Raw genomic sequence first — 19150 nt, forward strand, 5'->3', positions numbered from 1 at the left:
AGGCTGACGCTCTACCGCTGAGCCAACCGGCCAGGGCCAAAACCCCTTTTTTCATTCACACTCTTAGGCCTTTCTTTGAATTCTTCAGTTTTTCAACAATTATAATTTATTGATTAAATAAAAACAAATGTTACTAGTATCCACATAGTAAAATTGCCCTACATCAATCACAAAAGTAGAAAATCCCTTTTTCTCTTTATCTACCCATGGTTTCCTTAAAGTAGGTGCACAATTGTTCATCCAATCAGTCAACAAATAGTTAATGCACAGGCACCATGTTCCAGATACTATTTTACTTTCAAGTGTCCAAGATAAAAAAATGTTAAAGGAAAAGACTCCAAGATAAATTAGACACTTCTTTCACTTTGAATCTCTCTGCACATGTATAAAATCATTGTTCTACAGAGTGAACTAAATCCTATTTACTTCTTTGACTACAATGTATATATTCAATAAATAAAAATCTATTAAAAAAATAAATGTTCTAGGGGAGGATGAGGGGCATGCAACATAATTGAATGACAAGACATGTTTTCTTTGAATATATGTACCCTGATTTACTGATGTCACCCCAATAAAATTAATTAAAAAAAATAAATGTTCTAAATGTTGGATACTAGATTATTTTGGATATATCTTAACATCCCAGATAAAATAATTTGAATGATCCTCTAAAAAAATTATGTCAACAAAATTTTAAAATTTATTTAAGTAAAGATATGCATAGTAGTCTTTTATGATTTCAATGATTATGTGTCCCCTTGTCATTTCCTATTTCTATTATTTGTGATTTTCCCTTTAAAGAAATCAGGTTAGCTAGTGGTTGTCCACTGTATTAATTATTTTTAGATCTTCCGTTTTTCTAATATCTACTTTATTAATGTCTTTAACATTTTAAAAAGTTATTCTTATAAAATATATGAGTGACAAAAAAAATTAAATTGGTTCCGAAAGAATATAAAATTAAAAGTGTAAGTTCTCCTTTCCCCCAAAAGTACTAGGACTGTCAGTTTTTAAATTTATTTATTTTTATTTCTATTTTAAAATAGTCTAGAGACTACTTTAGAGACTAAGATTTTTAATTTTTAAAAAACTTTTAAAATATTTATTTATTTTTAGAGAGAGAGAGGGAAGGAGAAGAAGGAAGAGAGAGAGATAGGGAGAGAGATGAGAAGCATCAACTCATAGTTGCATCAGTTTAGCTGTTCATTGATTGCTTTTCATACGTGACTTCGCAGGGGTGCTCAAGCCAAGCCAGTGACCCCTTGCTGACGCCAGTAACCTCAGGCTCAAGAAAGTGACCTTGGGCTTCAAGCCAGTGACCTCTGGGCTCAAGCCAGAGACCATGTGGTCATTTCGATGATCCCACACTCAAGCCAGGGAGCCTGCGCTTATGACTGAATTTTAAACAACTAGTTTTGAAGATATAAAGTAACTTGCTGATGTTTATTTTCTAGGCCCAAGGAGTGATTTAAACATAGCATTGTGTCTGGGACACACTTTGGCTTCACCTGAATACTGCTTTAAACTCACTGTCAGTATATTATCATACTTCCCTGAAGGATGGTTTTGAATAATCTATGACTGTTACAGTATTTTTTTTGTTTTGTTACAGTATTGTTGACTATTTTTTACGTTGTCTTTTATTACATGAGTATTCAGGAGAAATTTCTGACTTTTCTCAGTTCCAGCAGTAACCACGCTTATTTTGAACATCTGGTTCATTTTTACTGATTGACACTGCTGATCTTAGCTCCTTAGTTATTCCAAATGTTGGAAACACAGGTCTATCCCTAGCAAATATATGGGACCATAAAATAATAACCTCCTTTCTGAGATTCATGTTAACATTTTTACCTCATTCTATCAATCTTCTTCATCTTGTATTTTCCAAAGCTACCAAAAATAAATATTTAGTTGAATAAATTCATAACAATCAATGCTGCAACATCTGTTATTTTTTCAAAAATATGAATTAGAAGTTTCTATCCCATATCATTCTTCCGTACTGTCGAATGGATAGCTAATTAGAAGCTGTATTCTAGGATCATTTTAATGCTTACCTTTTCTGCTACTTCTCGCACAGACTGAACACTTGTTCCATATAGATGATTGTTATACTGGCCAGCTTCAATGAATTTATGTTCCTGGATATCTTTTTCCATCTGCTCTCTTGAAGTCACAAAATGATAATCTCTTCCATCTACCTCATAATCTCTTTTTGGTCTTGTTGTATCTTTAACAGAAAAAACTTAAAGTGTTTAGTATTAAAAACACAACAAATCCATTTTCTACTTAAATGTTTTATAAAGTTTAACACAACAGAGGATTAGTTTAAATTTGAGAAAGGACAATAATATAGAGGATGAAGGAATAACAGATAAAATAACTATATAAATCCTTATAAACTATAATGTTTACTTTTATCACACCTAGTGACAAAATGTTAAGGATAATATTAAGAATTTTTATGTGGGTTACTCACGAGGAACACAGGATCCAAATTTGTCAGGAAATTCTGAGATCAAGTCATCATTTATCCTGTCTTTCATAGGTCCCAATATGATCACTGGTCGAGTGTAATTAACTATAAAGATAAACTGCATGTTAAAAGAAATAAACACTAAACAAATACTAATGTATTTTATTTCATCAGAGAGCAAAAGTATTCAAGTTTTCAGACATTTTTTCTTCTCCATCAATCATGCTTAAATTGCTAGTTTATAAGCCTTCACTAAGATCTTAAGCATAAGTCACCCTCCTGTGGGAAGCCACAGGATTGATAATTCAACCAAGTTAAATCCAGCATTTTAGCAGATGATGTTTCTGTTAACATCATCTCATTACAAATAAGAAAATACAGAGCCCTGGCCGGTTGGCTCAGTGGTGGAGCGTCGGCCTGGCGTGCAGAAGTCCTGGGCTCGATTCCTGGCCAGGGCACACAGGAGAAGTGCCCATTTGCTTCTCCACCCCTTCCCCTCTTCTTCCTCTCTGTCTCTCTCTTCCTCTCCTGTGGCCAAGGCTCCACTGGAGCAAAGTTGGCCCGGGTGCTGAGGATGGCTCCATGGCCTCTGCCTCAGGCGCTAGAATGGTTTTGGTTGCAACAGAGCAACACCCCAGATGGGCAGTGCATCGCCCCCTGGTGGGCATGCCGGGTGGATCCCGGTCGGGCGCATGCGGGAGTCTGACTGCCTCCCCATTTCCAACTTCAGAAAAATACAAAAAAAAACCCAAAAAACAAATAAGAAAATACAGTACTGTGTTTTACTGATCACTTTTGAAGTAGAAACTCTAAGGAAGAAGATAAAAGGACAAAAAAAAATGAGTTTAAGAAGTGATATAATCACAGCAGAGATCTAGAAAAATAACCTAAGATAACTGCATACACTGGATTGTAAGGGATCTTGCTGGAAAAAGAGAAACTGGTAGTGAGAGTCGGAATGAATATTGTGGTAGGAGAAATGACACAGAGGTGATAAATAAGAAAGATATGGCAGAAGAATAGTTCCTAAAACTGAATGGACAAGGTAGATAAAAAACAAAGAAAGATCAAATACGCTTCCAAGATTTTGAAGAAAGGTCACTGGAAGGATAGTAATTTTTTTATAAACACTGGAAAGAAGTTACTTAGGAAATAAAATGCCAATACAAAACCACTAGATTCTAATAAGCTCTAGGCTAACACCCATATTTCATAAAATACAAATAGTAAAGTTCTACATTTATACAAACAGGAAAAAAATGTAGGAAAATTCTAACATAACTTTTTTTTTTAATTTTTTTTTTTTTTTTGTATTTTTCTGAAGCTGGACACGGGGAGAGACAGTCAGACAGACTCCCGCATGCGCCCGACCGGGATCCACCCGGCACGCCCACCAGGGGCGACGCTCTGCCCACCAGGGGGCGTCGCTCTGCCGGGACCAGAGCCACTCTAGCGCCTGGGGCAGAGGCCAAGGAGCCATCCCCAGTGCCCGGGCCATCTTTGCTCCAATGGAGTCTTGGCTGCGGGAGGGGAAGAGAGAGACAGAGAGGAAGGAGGGGGGTGGGGTGGAGAAGCAAATGGGTGCTTCTCCTATGTGCCCTGACCGGGAATCGAACCCGGGTCCCCCGCACGCCAGGCCGACGCTCTACCGCTGAGCCAACCGGCCAGGGCTAACATAACTTTTTTTGAGATATGAAGTAGACCTATTTCCCAAATTAAGAAGTGTATTTTTGTAGAAGATTATAAAACATAAACAGGCTTCACAAACCTTCTTGTTGATTCACTGGTTCATAAGACAAGACATATTCTTCTTGACCACCTATTAGAAAGTTAAAATACAGATAAGAAAATCTAGATAACTAATGCCAATTTAATTCTTCATACATAACATATACATTACTAGAGAAAATATCAAAGATGTAGAAAAAGGTACTTTATATATTATTTCTGGCAAGTTTTAGTAAAAAAATGTGGCAAATCACAAAATCATCAAGTTTGATAAATATAAAAACAATATATAAATGTGCTGTTTATTATAACTACCTTTCTGTTATTGTGTTTACAGATTATCGCTAGATTTATTTTAAAATCTTCATTTGTGATATCAAGTACATGCCACAAATCTAAGAACTATTAAATCTTTTTAAATTGAATTTATTGGGGTGATATTTGATAACAAAATTATAAAGAACTATTAAATCTTTTAAAGATTAATACTTTAATGAACAGTTCTAGATGTGTGCATATTAGGTAATTTACTGCTTTTTTAGTTCTCCCAGGTAAAATATTTGACAGTATACATATATATTTATAATTATAACTTTTTACAATAAAATTTTAATGCAAAGATAATACTGTCACTATTTCAATGAGAAAAGTCACTCTAATAATTCATTTATTCAATTTTTAAAAAATTTCATTTAAAGTATAAAAAAACTTTATATAAAACTAAATCCTTTCCTTCAAAGTGAATCACATAGATAATAAAAGCGATAAAATATCTTTTGCTTTGATCTTAAAAGCACTTTAGAAGTTAAATTAAATCCTTTAACATTAAAGGTATAGAGCTTAAGTATAGCTTAAATTAAAAAGTTCAGAAATCATAACTAGACTCAGTGAAAAGAACAAAAAAGTTAATTTCAGTTCTTAACACACACACACAAATGTGTAGAAAATAGGAAGGGTTAAGAATTCAAGTGGTTCGATGAAAACAATCAATATTGGATAATATATTTGAAAATTTTTTCTTGATTAGCAAGATTCTTTAACAACTTTTTCATTAAACTTGTAAATGGTTTATATTATATGTATGCAGCTATATAGATCTTTTAAATTCATATATTGGCATAAATATTCTTTTCTGCTTTAAAACCATAGTTCATTGTTCTAAGTTTATTATAATATATAAAATACATACTTTCTAGTTGCTTTTTAAAGTACTATATATAAAACATGGTTTACACATTAGCAAAAACATGCAATTTGAATATCCCACACCTAAAAATTCATGCAAATGATGAGACAGACAGTATATACTTTTATTACCTCTTTTTAGTCTAGAAGGCTACTCAACTATGCTGTTTTGATTATGATAAAATATAAGAAATCACATTCCTATACCAAAAAAAAATTAAGTAATTATTATGTAGGAAAAAATAACCAATCAAATGAATGAGGATTTAAAAGTATATACTGTCAACATGAGAAACAGAAATTGATAATAACAAGATGGACCTTTTGAGCAGCCATACTCATCTGTAATCAAGATTACTTTCATATTAGACAGCAGTAAAAAAAAATTAGAAAAGCAATTTTAATTTTTAAGGTGCTAGAACTGACAATATTCATGTACTCTTCCCTCCTCCCATGCCCAAACCTGTTTAAAACCTCACATGCTTATATAGTTTGCTTAGTAATAATATACAGCTGACCCTGAACAACTTGGGGATTAGGGATGCTGAATATGCGTGCAGTCCAAAATCTGCATATAACTTTTGACTTCCTAAAAATTTAACTTTTTTTTTTTTTCTTCTGTATTTTTCTGAAGCCGGAAACGGGGAGAGACAGTCAGACAGACTCCCGCATGCGTCCGACCGGGATCCACCCGGCACGCCCACCAGGGGGCGATGCTCTGCCCCTCCGGGGAGTCGCTCTGTTGAGACCAGAGCCACTCTAGCGCCTGGGCAGAGGCCGAGGAGCCATCCCCAGCGCCCGGGCCATCTTTGCTCCAGTGGAGCCTCGGCTGCGGGAGGGGAAGAGAGAGACAGAGAGGAAGGAGAGGGGGAGGGGTGGAGAAGCAGATGGGTGCTTCTCCTGTGTGCCCTGGCCGGGAATCGAACCCGGGACTCCTGCATGCCAGGCCGATGCTCTACCACTGAGCCAACCGGCCAGGGCCTAAAAATTTAACTCTTAGTAGCCTACTGCTGACCAGAGAACTTACCAATAAACAGTTGATTAACAAATAATTTGTATGTTATGTGTATTATATACTGTATTCTTACAGTAAAGTCAGCTAGAGAAAAAGATGATGTTAAGAAAATCATAAAAACGTACATGTATGGTATTTATTGGAAAAATATCCACAAATAAGTGATTGTGTGCAGTTCAAACTTGTGTTGTTCAAGGGTCAACTGTAATACCAAGAATGTAACACAAGATACCAAAAATAAAAATCAGTGTTATGATCTGAGCAACTGTTGGATATTTTTCCATCATCATTTCTTATGGTCACCAAAGGCTGGTGATAAACAATAACTTGACCTAGACTAGTACTGGAGATGAAGAAAAAGAAAATAAAGTCAATTATAATTTAGCATTACTGAAAAATATTTTAATGCACATGTTTAAACAAAATAGAAGTACTAAAGAAAATGGCAAAATACAAATTTGCCCGCCCTTATTTAACTAGATATTTATTTCTTTTAAAGATATACACACATATATAACAATATGTACTGTATTCACAAACAGCACTGTTTGTAAAAAGGATTTCAGTATTTTATTAAAATTTTGGAAAGTAACTTCTGTATATATGGTATGACTTTATTTTTCAAGTTTTCTGAATTTTACTTGGCTCTCCCTGATTTTAAAAGATTAAGCATCTAATTTTCAGTTTTTAGAACACATCACTAAGGCAGAAAAGAAAAACCCAAAGAAGATATATTACATACTTTACAAAAGGACAAAATAACTTAAAACACTTACGGTAACTACTTTCACTATCGCTGGCATTAGAAGTTACATGCTCTGAAATTGCAAAACAATGAAAAAATAAAGAAGATACAGTGTCGTGAGTTTTAAAAAGCAAATTCTCAAAATAAACATAAGGCAACATTACAAAATGCTAAGGTATAAACCACACATACCCAATTAATTTTTAAAAAGCATTTTTGATTTTCTTTGAAGTTTATTTCCTTCAAATAAATAAATATGAATTAGCCAGGAACCCCCCACACCAAATTAAGGACATTGCCTCATTTTTGCGCAATGCAGTTTATGAACAAAGAGGTCAAAGTGATCCTAAATTAGTCTAACTGTAGACATGAAACCTCAAAAGAGAAAAGGGAACCATTTAATTTAGTTTTATTTAGTTTATGAAACAGTAATAACTGACAAAGGAGACAAGTGATATTTGAGCAAATAGATGCCTATTTTAATGAAAGGATGTCTTAAAAAACAAATAATCTTGTTTGTTCCTGAAAAAAAATGAAAATCTATATCATGAGATCATACAGATAAAGCACATTGGGTGTCATGGGTTCAGATGCCTCAATAAAAGTCAAATGGGAGGGCCTAGTAGAAGGTGGGATTGTTTTTAAAATAGATTAATATTTCAGAGAAACTCTATTTCGATAAAATTAACAATGGTTACTTTGCAAAAACAAAAAAGATAAAGTAAATATGCCAGTTGCAATTGCCTGACCCCTCCTGAAAGTGACCTGTTTACTGACCAACTGAGTTATGAAATGGTATCCTCTCAATAAATGTTTCCCTTGAATAAAAAACATAATTTTATTTATAAAAACTAAAATTTCTCCAGAGAGGAAAATCTAAATTTCTTATGTTAGGCAAAAAAGAAGGAAAAAGTGTGAGGAGAAATATCTGCTGTATCATACCACCCACAGTCTCCTAAAATCAAGTAGCACTGAAAACTTCAGCAAATGGTAGAATTTAAGATTTCAAATAAAGATAACAGTTCTTAAATTGTTGTTATAGTAAAAAAATAAGTATGTTATTCTAACCTGCCAAGAGAAGATATAATTTCTTAACCACGATTATGTATATTTTAAAGTAGCACATTAATTAAGTAGAATCTATAACAAGCACATGCAAAAGAGTGGTTTTCACAAACCTCAAACAATTCTAAGTTCTTGTACAATATTCTATTGGACTGATCAGTCATAATTTACCTTGCTATTTATTATTTAGACATTTTGGTTTGCTTTAAATTGTTTTCCATAAACATCAACAAATTATGAATGCCTCCATTTATATAGCTTTTTAACTTTTCCACTATTTCCTTCAAATTCGTTCTGAGAAGTAAAAATGCCAAAATAGTTCTTAAATTTATATTAGGATTTATATTACACTGCAATCTCTAATATGTAAAAAAAGAAACATTAGTTATTGCAATAGAATGAAGGAGGGGGAGAATAAGTGGGCATATGAAGAAATAATACTAACCATGAGTTGATAATAATAGAAGCCAAGTAAAAAATAATACTGTGGGGTTTATTTTATTATTATTTTACTACTGAATATGTCTCACGTGTTAAATAATAAAAAGATAAAGTTACTACAATTGCTTTTGTATCATTTCTAGGGATTTCTCTTATTTATCTTGAGTTAGTTCTTTAAGATAAGCAACAGCTATTCTACAATAAAATCTTGCTACTCAAAGTATGGCCCTTGGAAAAGCATAATCATCATTTGCTTGGGAGTTTATTAAAAAGGTAAAATGGCTTTTTTCCTGATAATTAAAACTAATCTTTTTTCAAGACACTTCATCATATATGTTCAAATATCCAATAAACATGTATGTGTTTATGTTTTTACTTGTCAGGAAAATGTAAATTAAAACCACGACTACCTTTGCCACCTATCAGAATGGCTAAAATACAGAAATACAAATAAAACACATATGCCAACCACAGAAAAGGATATGCAGCAACTGGAACTCACATACGAGGTGTGGGTGGTGGTAAGTAAATTGGTACAAGTACTTTAGAAAGCTACGTGAAGTGCCTGCTAAAGCTGAATATACATATAATCATGACTCAGCAAATCCTTTTATTTCCCCAACAGAAAGATATAGATATGCTCACCATAAGACACGTACAAGAATGTTCAAGCAACAGTATTTAAAATAGCCTTAAATATATTTAGAAATTTGAGACAATATATCCAGTTCATTAAGATGACCAATCGTCCTCCTTTAGGGAGGATAGTCCTTCTGTTAAGTTCCGTCCTCCCTTGAAAAGTGTCCTCCTTTTTGATATTGGATGACTAATCTGTCAATGTCTATATTCGATCGATGCAAAGTCAATCCACTGCATGTGATGTGACATATTTGTATCTAAATGAGTACTTTGTTCTTACAATTATTATTAAAAATTAACAGGCATGTAAGCATAATTACAATATAAAATATTACAAATGTTTATACTATGCATTTATATTATAGTGTATTATTGTTGCAATGAATAAAATGTTTTTTTATTTACAATATTGTTTTCTTCAATTTATTTTTGTCATTTCCATTGTAAAAAAGTTGGTCATCTTAAGTTTATATATCACTTTTTAAACTTATTTTGTAAACATTTTTCATGTCATGTTTTAATATGATTTTCAATGGTTATATAATATCACAAAGTTTGGATAACCATACTTCACACTTCATTAACCACTCTTTAAGACATACTAGGATGATTTCAATTTTGGGGAGGCTGTAATTTCTAAATAATGTTAAATATTCTTTTTTTTTTAGATTTTATTTATTCATTTTTAGAGAGAGAGGAGAGACAGAAAGAAGGAAGGAGCAGGAAGCTTCCTTGTGTGCCATCAATTTCCATGTGTGCCTTGACCAGGCAAACCCAGGTTTTTGTTTTTTTGTGACAGAGATAGAGAGGGACAGATAGGAACAGACAGACAGGAAGAGAGATGAGAAGCATCAGTTCTTCACTGCAGCACCTTAGTTGTTCATTGATTGCTTTCTCATATGTGCCCTGACTGGGGGACTACAGCAGATTGAGTGACCTCTTGCTCAAGCCAGCGACCCTGGGCTCAAGCTGGTGAGCCTTGCTCAAACCAGATGAGCCCGTGCTCAAGCCATCAACCTCAGGGTTTCAAACCTGGGTCCTCTGCGTCCCAGTCTGATGCTCTATTCACTGTGTCACATAAACCTTTATCTTCATGGCAAATAATATCCTTAGGATAAATTCCTTGAAAAGGTCAAAAGATATGCTCCTCCAGAAAGGCTGTACTAATTTACACCCCCAATAGTAATACGTATGTGAAAAGCAGTTATTCTATAGAACCCTCTCCATCACTGGGTTTTTTTAAAAATTTTTATTCATTTTAGAGAGCAGGAGAGGGAGAGATAGAGAAATATATATACAGAAAAAGAGAGAAGGGGGAGGAGCAGGAAGCATCAACTCTTATATGTGCCTTGACCAGGCAAGCACAGGGTTTCAAACCGGTGACCTCAGCATTCAGGTTGATACTTTATCCACTGTGCCACCACAGGCCAGGCAGGGTTATCTTTTACAGGAAAAGTTTACCATGGTGATGGGTAAAACATCATTGTGTTTATTGATTACTAGAGACAAACATTTTTATATTCTTATTTCTCTTTTGAGCATTCTTCTCCTATCCTTTGTCCATTTTTCTAATGGAGAGTTAGTTGTTTTTTTTAAATAAGATGTCATTTAATTAATTAATTTAATTTTAGGTTTTATTCATTTTAGAGAGGACAGAAAGAGAGAGAGAGAGAGAGAGAGAGAGAAAATGGGAGGAGCAGGAAGCATCAACTCCCCATATGTGCCATGACCAGGCAAGCCTAGGGTTTTGAACTGGCAACCTCAGCATCCAGGTTGACTCTTTATTTACTGCGCCACCACAGGTCAGGCCTAGTTTCTTTTTATCTGTTAGAAACTTAGAGTGTAAGGATATTATCCCTTTGATATACATGATAAAAGTACATTTTTCAAGTTTTTATTTTTATTTTGTTTATGATGTTTATGACCACAATCACTCCAAACCTAAGTCTCATCTTTATATCAAATATTTCTTCCTAAGAATGCATCGTGTCTTTTCTCTTTGCGCTCTTGAAATTGTATATACATCATCAATTTCAAATAATACTATGACTCATAATTATTCTAAACACAAATGAAAATAAGTCCTATTTTGGCATCTAAGAACTCTGAACAAATCTGCTTAAATACATCTTTAAAATGAGAAGAAAGGAAAGAGATATGTAACAGGAAACCTCTGTGCCTAACAGGAAGTTTTTGAGGTGTTCCACAAAATAAAAATTTATAAAAATTAATTTATATATATATATATAAGAAGATAGATACCAACCTTGTCTGAAACTGTATGTCATAATTTCACTTGAGTACCCTTTCCTGAACTGTATTTCTTTTAGTTTCTGATAAAGGAATCTTAGCCCGTTTTTCCTTCTGAATTTATTTATAATTGCTGTTTTAAAGCATAAAAACAGCTTTTTATTTCTAGCGTTCCACAAACTATGATGATTTAGTTGCATTCGCCCAGATTTCCATCATACTCTAATTTTGTTAGTCAAAATTAAGTTTGGAAAGACAAATACTCTCATTGTTTCCTCAACTGTCAACAGAGCAAATCAATAATTTATCTGATTCTCTTCTTTGTAGAATCATTAAATTCATGTCTATGAAAAGTATTCTAGAGTATTACTGTTCTCTCTTTGCTCTTCAATTAAATATTCTCTATTTTCCCATAGTTGTATGAAATGGCAAATGTACATCTTTCTTGTTATTCAGTGCTATTCCACATCTCTTCAATAGGTTTGTTTCTCTGGAATAATTTATCCTTCTGATCTTAATGCCTTTGTGAGTACTAATCTAATAAGATTTGATGAATACCCAAATGAGGTCACATTTACTTTCTTATATTAAAATCACACAAGATTTTGTTTAGTTTAGTCCCTGTGTTCTGAACTTTAGATAGCTGAGACCACAAATGTCTTTGACCCACCCCTTTTCCAGTGTTTTCTACAGTGTAATAACAGGCACCTGTCAACTGCTAGTTATCTGTTTTATGTGATAAGTTCAATCATATCTAGTATTAGAATTTTACTGATACTTTTGTTTCCCTTAACATTTCCATATAAAATCTTTATCTGATCATCCAGTTACTAGCTGAATAAATTTTTTCTATTCCTGGGAGATGAAGCACAGAAACCTACCATTCAAAGAATCTTACATCATTGTCTAGAAAAATTTAAGTTCTTTTCTAAATGACATTGTCTGGTAGTCAATGATCATCTTTCATTTTTTTCTCTTCCTAAGTCCCAATCCTCAATTAAAATGAATATAAAAATATGATTTGGTCAAGATATAATTATCATCCACCATAACAATATCAATATGGGAATTAAAATCTTCATTTAATTGCTTTTTCAATGAGTTTTCCTTAGGTTTCAGATGACTCAACAGATAATAAAATTCTGTAGATACACATATTGATTCATACCATCTATAATACATGTTATCATTCTCAAAATAAATTCTATAGCATTAGGAATCTATGGAAATATTTTCCAGTTCTGAAGACTTTCACTGATAATTTTTTCTAAAAGTAAGAGATAAAAAAAGGATACCACTAGTGATACTAATTTTTTTTTTTTTTTCAAAGTTGGAAATGGGGAGGCAGTCAGGCAGACTCCCGCATGCACCCGACCGGGATCCACCCGGCACCCCCACCACGGGGCGATGCTCTGCCCATCTGGGGCATCCCTCTGTTGCGACCAGAGCCACTCTAGCACCTGAGGCAGAGGCCACGGAGTCATCCCCAGCGCCCGGGCCATCTTTGCTCCACTGGAGCCTTGGCTGCGGGAGGGGAAGAGAGAGACAGAGAGGAAGGAGAGGGGGAAGGGTGGAGAAGCAGATGGGCGCTTCTCCTGTGTGCCCTGGCCGGGAATCGAACCCGACACTTCCGCACGCCAGGCTGACGCTCCACCACTGAGCCAACCGGCCGGGGCAGTGATAGTAAATTTGTGACTCTTGCCAAATCCTAGAGGCACATGCAAAAATAATAAAGTGTGCCTAATAAAAATAATTATATATATATATATTTTAAATCAGAGGAGGGGAGATAGTGAGACTCCCGCATGCGCCCTAATTATATATAAAGAATACTGCCTTCAGTCTAATATAAACCTTAAAAAAAAAATTATTTATTGCCCTGGCCGGTTGGCTCAGCGGTAGAGCGTCGGCCTAGCGTGCGGAGGACCCGGGTTCAATTCCCAGCCAGGGCACACAGGAGAAGTGCCCATTTGCTTCTCCACCCCTCCGCCGCGCCTTCCTCTCTGTCTGTCTTCCCCTTCTGCAGCCAAGGCTCCATTGGAGCAAAGATGGCCCGGGTGCTGGGGATGGCTCCTTGGTCTCTGCCCCAGGCGCTAGAGTGGCTCTGGTCGCAACATGGCGACACCCAGGATGGGCAGAGCATCGCCCCCTGGTGGGCAGAGCGTTGCCCCATGGTGGGCGTGCCGGGTGGATCCCGGTCGGGCGCATGCGGGAGTCTGTCTGACTGTCTCTCCCTGTTTCCAGCTTCAGAAGAATGCAAAAAAAAAAAAAAAAAAAAAAAAATTTATTGGCCTTGGCTGGTGGCTCAGTAGATAGAGCACTGGCCCAGTGTGCGGACGACATGGTTCAATCCCCCATTAGGGTACATAGGAGAAGCAACCATCACTTCTCTTCCCTTCCCTCTTCCCCTCTCGTAGCCAGTGGCTCAACTGGTTCAAGCATCAACTCCTGGTGCTAAGGATAGCTCAGTTGGTCAGATTGCATCAGCCTCAGGTGCTGAGGATAGCTTGGTGATTCAAGCATCAGCCTTAGATGGGGGTTGCTGGGTGAATCCCGGTTGGTGTGCATGTGAGAGTCTGTCTATCTCCCCTCTTCTCACTTAAAAATATTTTTTTATTGACTGATTTTAGAGAGGAAGGGAGAGAAAGACAAAAACATCAATTATTCCTATAAATCTTTAATTGTTAAGAATGAAATAAAAGTACCTATAGTTTAGATTAGAATTCCAGTACAGAGTTAGGATAAATTAGGAAAAACTATGAAACTTAATGTTATTATTAATGTAGATCTTAGCAAGTTAAAAAATACTGGCTATATCCTTAATGATCAATAAGTTATAAAGAAATAAGGTTTCAAAATGCTTAATAATCCAAAGGAAAATAATTATCGAAAAACAAACTTTAGTCTAAAATGTTACTTCTATGAGTTACTGTCACCTAAAATAACAATAATATTTGGTAAAATTTCTCATTTAATCAATCTGAAAACACCCAATTTTAAAATTTTGATTTTTTAAAGTGACTTCTTTATTCATTCATTCATTTCAACATTTGACTCCTATATGCCAGACTCTGTACTATGCCTTCTATGAAGATTAAGTTCTAGCTAGAAAATTAAACAAGAAAAATACAACAAAAATAGCAGAAACAACATGATGGTTAAATGAAACACAAAGGATAATGTTTCTTATAATTCTTCATAAATTATAATCTCCTTAAAAAAAGAGGTACATAATTTCTCCCTATACAGAATGCTACTTGAACTTGAGGTCCACAATTCTTCTCTAATATTTAAGATCTACTGTGCTTTATAGTTTCACATTATAGCAATGCTTTTCTAACACAGAATCAAAGTGACTTTTTTAAACAAAAAAAGAGTAACATTAAACAGCAAAGATTATTTTCTACATTCTAATAATGAGGGAAGATAATACTATTTCTAAAAAACTATAAAGAAGTCTTCATATTAAAAAAATCCCTAGCAAAAGTAATTGTCATAAAAATTACAAGAAAAATGTTTAAGTATAAAAACAAAGGTGTGTTTTACAGAAATAAAAATCCCAAGCATTTTATTAACATGAAAAGTCTAAAAGCAATCTAAATCATACACCTCCTCATGCCAGAAGGGCACTACCATGATTCTCAAAATGTATCTAAAAAAGGTAGGTCTGTAGATGGAGGTTAAAAAATAACTTGGGAGTATTTTGATCACTTACTCAGGCCTTTTGATCCCATGTCGTCAGGGATCTCCTGTAGAGAGTAGTTCCCAGAGAGCAAGCAATAAAAAAATAATCAAAGAAAATAGTTGTCAGTAATGCATAAAATTGGTGCTACAATAAGAGACAGTTCCAAGACCATTACAGGTGCACATCTTTCAGAGCATTTTTGTGGAGTTTTGGATGTTTGGAGTAAACTAGCAGCTAAATGTAATCTAATAAAAGAACGAAAGTTCTACCACAGAGGGTAGAGTAGCAAAATTTGAGACTATTTCTTGTTATTTTAAAAATAAAATCCAAACTGTCTACAGATAAAGAAATAGGATAAAATAAAATGATTCCAGGAGATTTATCAAAGATTGGTAATAGAAATCATTAAGTAGCTCCTAGGTATCCATGTTTTTCCTCTAAAATATTCTTTGAAAGTATATATATGAAGTGTTTATTACAAGAATCCTTATATCAAATTATATTATTTAAACATACAAATTAAAAATACTGTTTATTTTAAATTAAGAATTCCTAAGGTTCCAGAAAAAGTTAAGATCGGTATACAAATTAATTTATGCCTGTTAAGTTGCCCTGGTAATAAAGAAAAATCAGTAACCTGTTGCAGCTCTTGAAACTGTCTCCATGGTAACAACCAACTGCAGGGCAGTAGGTCCCTCTACATTTATTTTCAGTTGATCACTGGATGCACATACTTACGGTCAGCATCACTTGTTTCCTGCTCACTCTGGTCCTTGTTCTTGTAGAAGGGGAATTTTCGGGAAAAGAGGTTCTTTTTACGCTTGTCATTGAATGACTGCTGAAGAAGAGAAGGAGGGGCAAAACAAAGGGATGTCTACTGTCTGTGTGTACAAAGGCCCAGCCTAGTAGCTCTGCGGAAGCTGACTCTTGTGACCACAGTGTGAAGTATGTACATGAATTTTACTTTAATCACAAAGTGAACTTCTAATTTTGTATTAACTCCTCTAATTCTAATGTTTTACAACTGAAAATATTGATAAATTTAGAGTGTAATTCAATAATACTTAAAAATAAGTAATAAATGCTTCTTGATAAAAATGGAAAGAGTAAAAGATTAGGTACTACTATGGTACAAACCAAGCTAACATCTATTTATAGCAACACATATTTTTCTAGATTTCCAGGAGCTAGATGCTGTATTGTATTTTAAATGTTTACTCTAGGCCTGAGCTCTGGTGGCGCAGTGGATAAAGCATCGACCTGGAATGCTGAGGTTGCCGGTTCGAAACCCTGGGCTTGCCTGGTCAAGGCCCTTATGGAAGTTGATGCTTCCTGCTCCTCCCTGCCTTCTCTTTCTTCCCCCTCTCTCCCTCATCTCTAAAATGAATAAATAAATAAAAAATCTTAAAAACAGTGTTCAAATATTTTTTACATATTAGGTAATAACCTTCATTTTTCTTTTGCTTGAGCACATTTCCCCTTTTTATTTTTTTCTGTGACTCCAACAAACTAACAAAAACCTCTATTGAAAAAGAAAATTGGCACAATTAAAAAAGTTGCCAATGTTGAATATTTAAAAAACAACTCTATCTATCTATCTATCTATCTATCTATCTTTCTATTTATCTCTGAAGAGAAAAAGATAACTAAATGCTTATGGCATTAATCAGAAAACGGGAAGGAAACTAAGAGGGCTCCATCAAGGCCACAGAGTCCACCAAGAAATTCATCAGTGCTATCTAACCAAGGAAGTAGAGTAAGGACTCTTCTGGCCAACTTGAATGCTATCATAACTGATTTGTCTTTCAGCTCTACTATACATATCTATTTTAAAAAGTATATATAAATAAAATAGAAACACTCAATTCACTGGCACCATGGTCCTGAATAGGGAATAAAAGTTTTTGGCCCTGGCCGGTTAGCTCAGTGGTAGAACATTGGCCCAGTGTGTGGATGTCCCGATCCCAGGTCAAGGCACATAAGAGCCCATCTGCTTCTCTACTCCTCCCCCTCTTGCTCTTTTCCCCTCCTGCAGCCATGGCTCAATTGGCCCCGGGCACTGAGGACGGCTCCAAGGCCTCCGCCTCAGGAGCTAAAAAATGACTCCGGTTGCAACGAAGCAAGGGCCGCAGATGGGCAAAGCATTGCCCCATAGTGAGCTTGCCAGGTGGACCCCAGTCAGGGTGCATGCGGGAGTTTGTCTCTGTTTCCCCTCCTCTCACATAAAAAAAAAAAAAGTTTGGTGCCTATAAGAGCCAAAAAGACAATTACGATTTAAATAACTTATACATAATTGCTATAAGAAAGATGAACAGCTGTTTTGATGTCCCTTATTGCACAGATGTTGGAAACAAATTATTTTTCATTCTTGATTGTCCCATTTCTGTATTCACAGATTTAAAAGCATGTACCACAAATAAAGATAAGCCTATTAAAGCAGAATAGTTTCTTTTTTAATTTCTGTTATAGGCACCTACGTCTTAAAGAAAATGGCCTTACACACCAGCAATACTAGGAATTGTAATTTTTTTATATGGAAATAATATAAAGAACAAATATTTTATTCTGATTTTTCCTGAGTTTATCCACGTTATAGGATGCTACCATTATTCTGAAGTACGTTGACACCACTCAGCATTTGGCATGCTTATATTTTTAAGCATAAAAGGTCGGGTGATTAAGGTATTGAAGTAGATCAAAGAGATTTTTAGCTCAAATTCTATTACCTGAAAGAATTTATTTTAATAATAATCTCTGCAAAAACAAGGTTAACCTTTCATTTTTACCTTTTTATATCAATAATTCTAGATTAGTAAGTTCAAAAGCAGACTGTCTTGATTGCTGTAAAATCTGAAGTCTCTAATACCTCTAAGTGGCAGTTCAAAATTAAGTTTGAGTAAAAAAATATTATAAATAACGCCGGGCTCATAATTATTTTATAAACTGTCAAGTAGCATTACCTGAATAAAAACTTTTGCTTGAATACAAATTTTAGAATGGAGAAAGTGAGGAAAACTTAAGTTTCACAGAGGAAAATGTATGGTAATCTAATTTAGAGAAGAACTAAATCAATCTTTTTGTGACAATCAGTGCTTTTGAATTTGGTCATAATTTTTATATCTGATAAAATTTTATTTTTTAATTTAATTTATTTTTTATTCAGTGAGAAGAGGGGAGGCAGAGAGAGAGACTCCTGCATGCACCCCAACCAGAATCCACCTGGCAAGCCTACTAGGGAAGATGCTCTGCCCACCTGGGGCATTGCTCCATTGATCAGCAATTGAGCTCTTCTTAGCACCTGAGGTGGAGGCCATGGATCAATCCTCAACGGCCAGGGCCAACTCGTTCCAATAAAGCCATGGCTACAGGAGAAGACAGAAAGAGAGAGAGAGAGAAAGAGAGAGAGAGAGAGAGAAAGAGAGAGGCAAGAGAAGGAGGGGTGGAGAAGCAGATAGGTACTTCTCCTGTGCGCCTTGACCAGAAATTGAACCCAGGACATCCACACGCTGACCGACGCTCTATCACTGAGTCAACCAGCCAGGGATAAAACTAATATTTTAAATAAAAGATTATTTACTCTTCCTATTGCATCTATAGTGAGTGGTCAGAGTCAGTTTCACAGAAAACAACCGAAAGAAACATGAAGTTTAAACTGTTTTTTGATTTTTGATATCTTGCAGTTAGTCAGAATGAGATATTGTCAAGATATCATAATATGAGGCAGAAAGGAATGCTTGTTAGTTAAGGAATGTATTAATTGCATTACATTTAACATCCTCCAGGTGAAAAATTTATTAAAAGTAAAAATAGCACAAGCAAATAAGACAAAAATCTGTAGGGAAAACACAAAACTGGAGAAACGTATTACCTCCAGTTTCTCTGTATTTCCAATATAAAATACTGCTTAATTACTTA

General features: G+C 34.9%; 1 protein-coding gene across 17 annotated transcripts in view; it reads right to left on the reverse strand.

Moving 5' to 3' along the window:
* Positions 1 to 19150, reverse strand: part of DLG1 (discs large MAGUK scaffold protein 1) — a 301581-nt gene that overhangs the window by 37438 nt on the left and 244993 nt on the right. For 4 of the 17 annotated variants that reach the window (XM_066347976.1, XM_066347971.1, XM_066347983.1 and 1 more), the window contains 6 exons: positions 15974 to 16073; positions 7187 to 7228; positions 5717 to 5752; positions 4251 to 4301; positions 2486 to 2587; positions 2064 to 2236 (listed from right to left, as the gene is read on the reverse strand). In XM_066347976.1, coding sequence (XP_066204073.1) covers positions 2064 to 2236; positions 2486 to 2587; positions 4251 to 4301; positions 5717 to 5752; positions 7187 to 7228; positions 15974 to 16073 — 504 coding nt within the window. Of the gene's footprint in view, positions 1 to 2063; positions 2237 to 2485; positions 2588 to 4250; positions 4302 to 5716; positions 5753 to 7186; positions 7229 to 15265; positions 15300 to 15973; positions 16074 to 19150 lie in introns of all 17 variants that reach the window. The other 13 variants (XM_066347975.1, XM_066347981.1, XM_066347984.1 and 10 more) reach the window with 5 other exon arrangements.

This window comes from Saccopteryx leptura, chromosome 8, assembly GCF_036850995.1.
Source record: "Saccopteryx leptura isolate mSacLep1 chromosome 8, mSacLep1_pri_phased_curated, whole genome shotgun sequence".
NCBI classification, from domain to species: domain Eukaryota; kingdom Metazoa; phylum Chordata; class Mammalia; order Chiroptera; family Emballonuridae; genus Saccopteryx; species Saccopteryx leptura.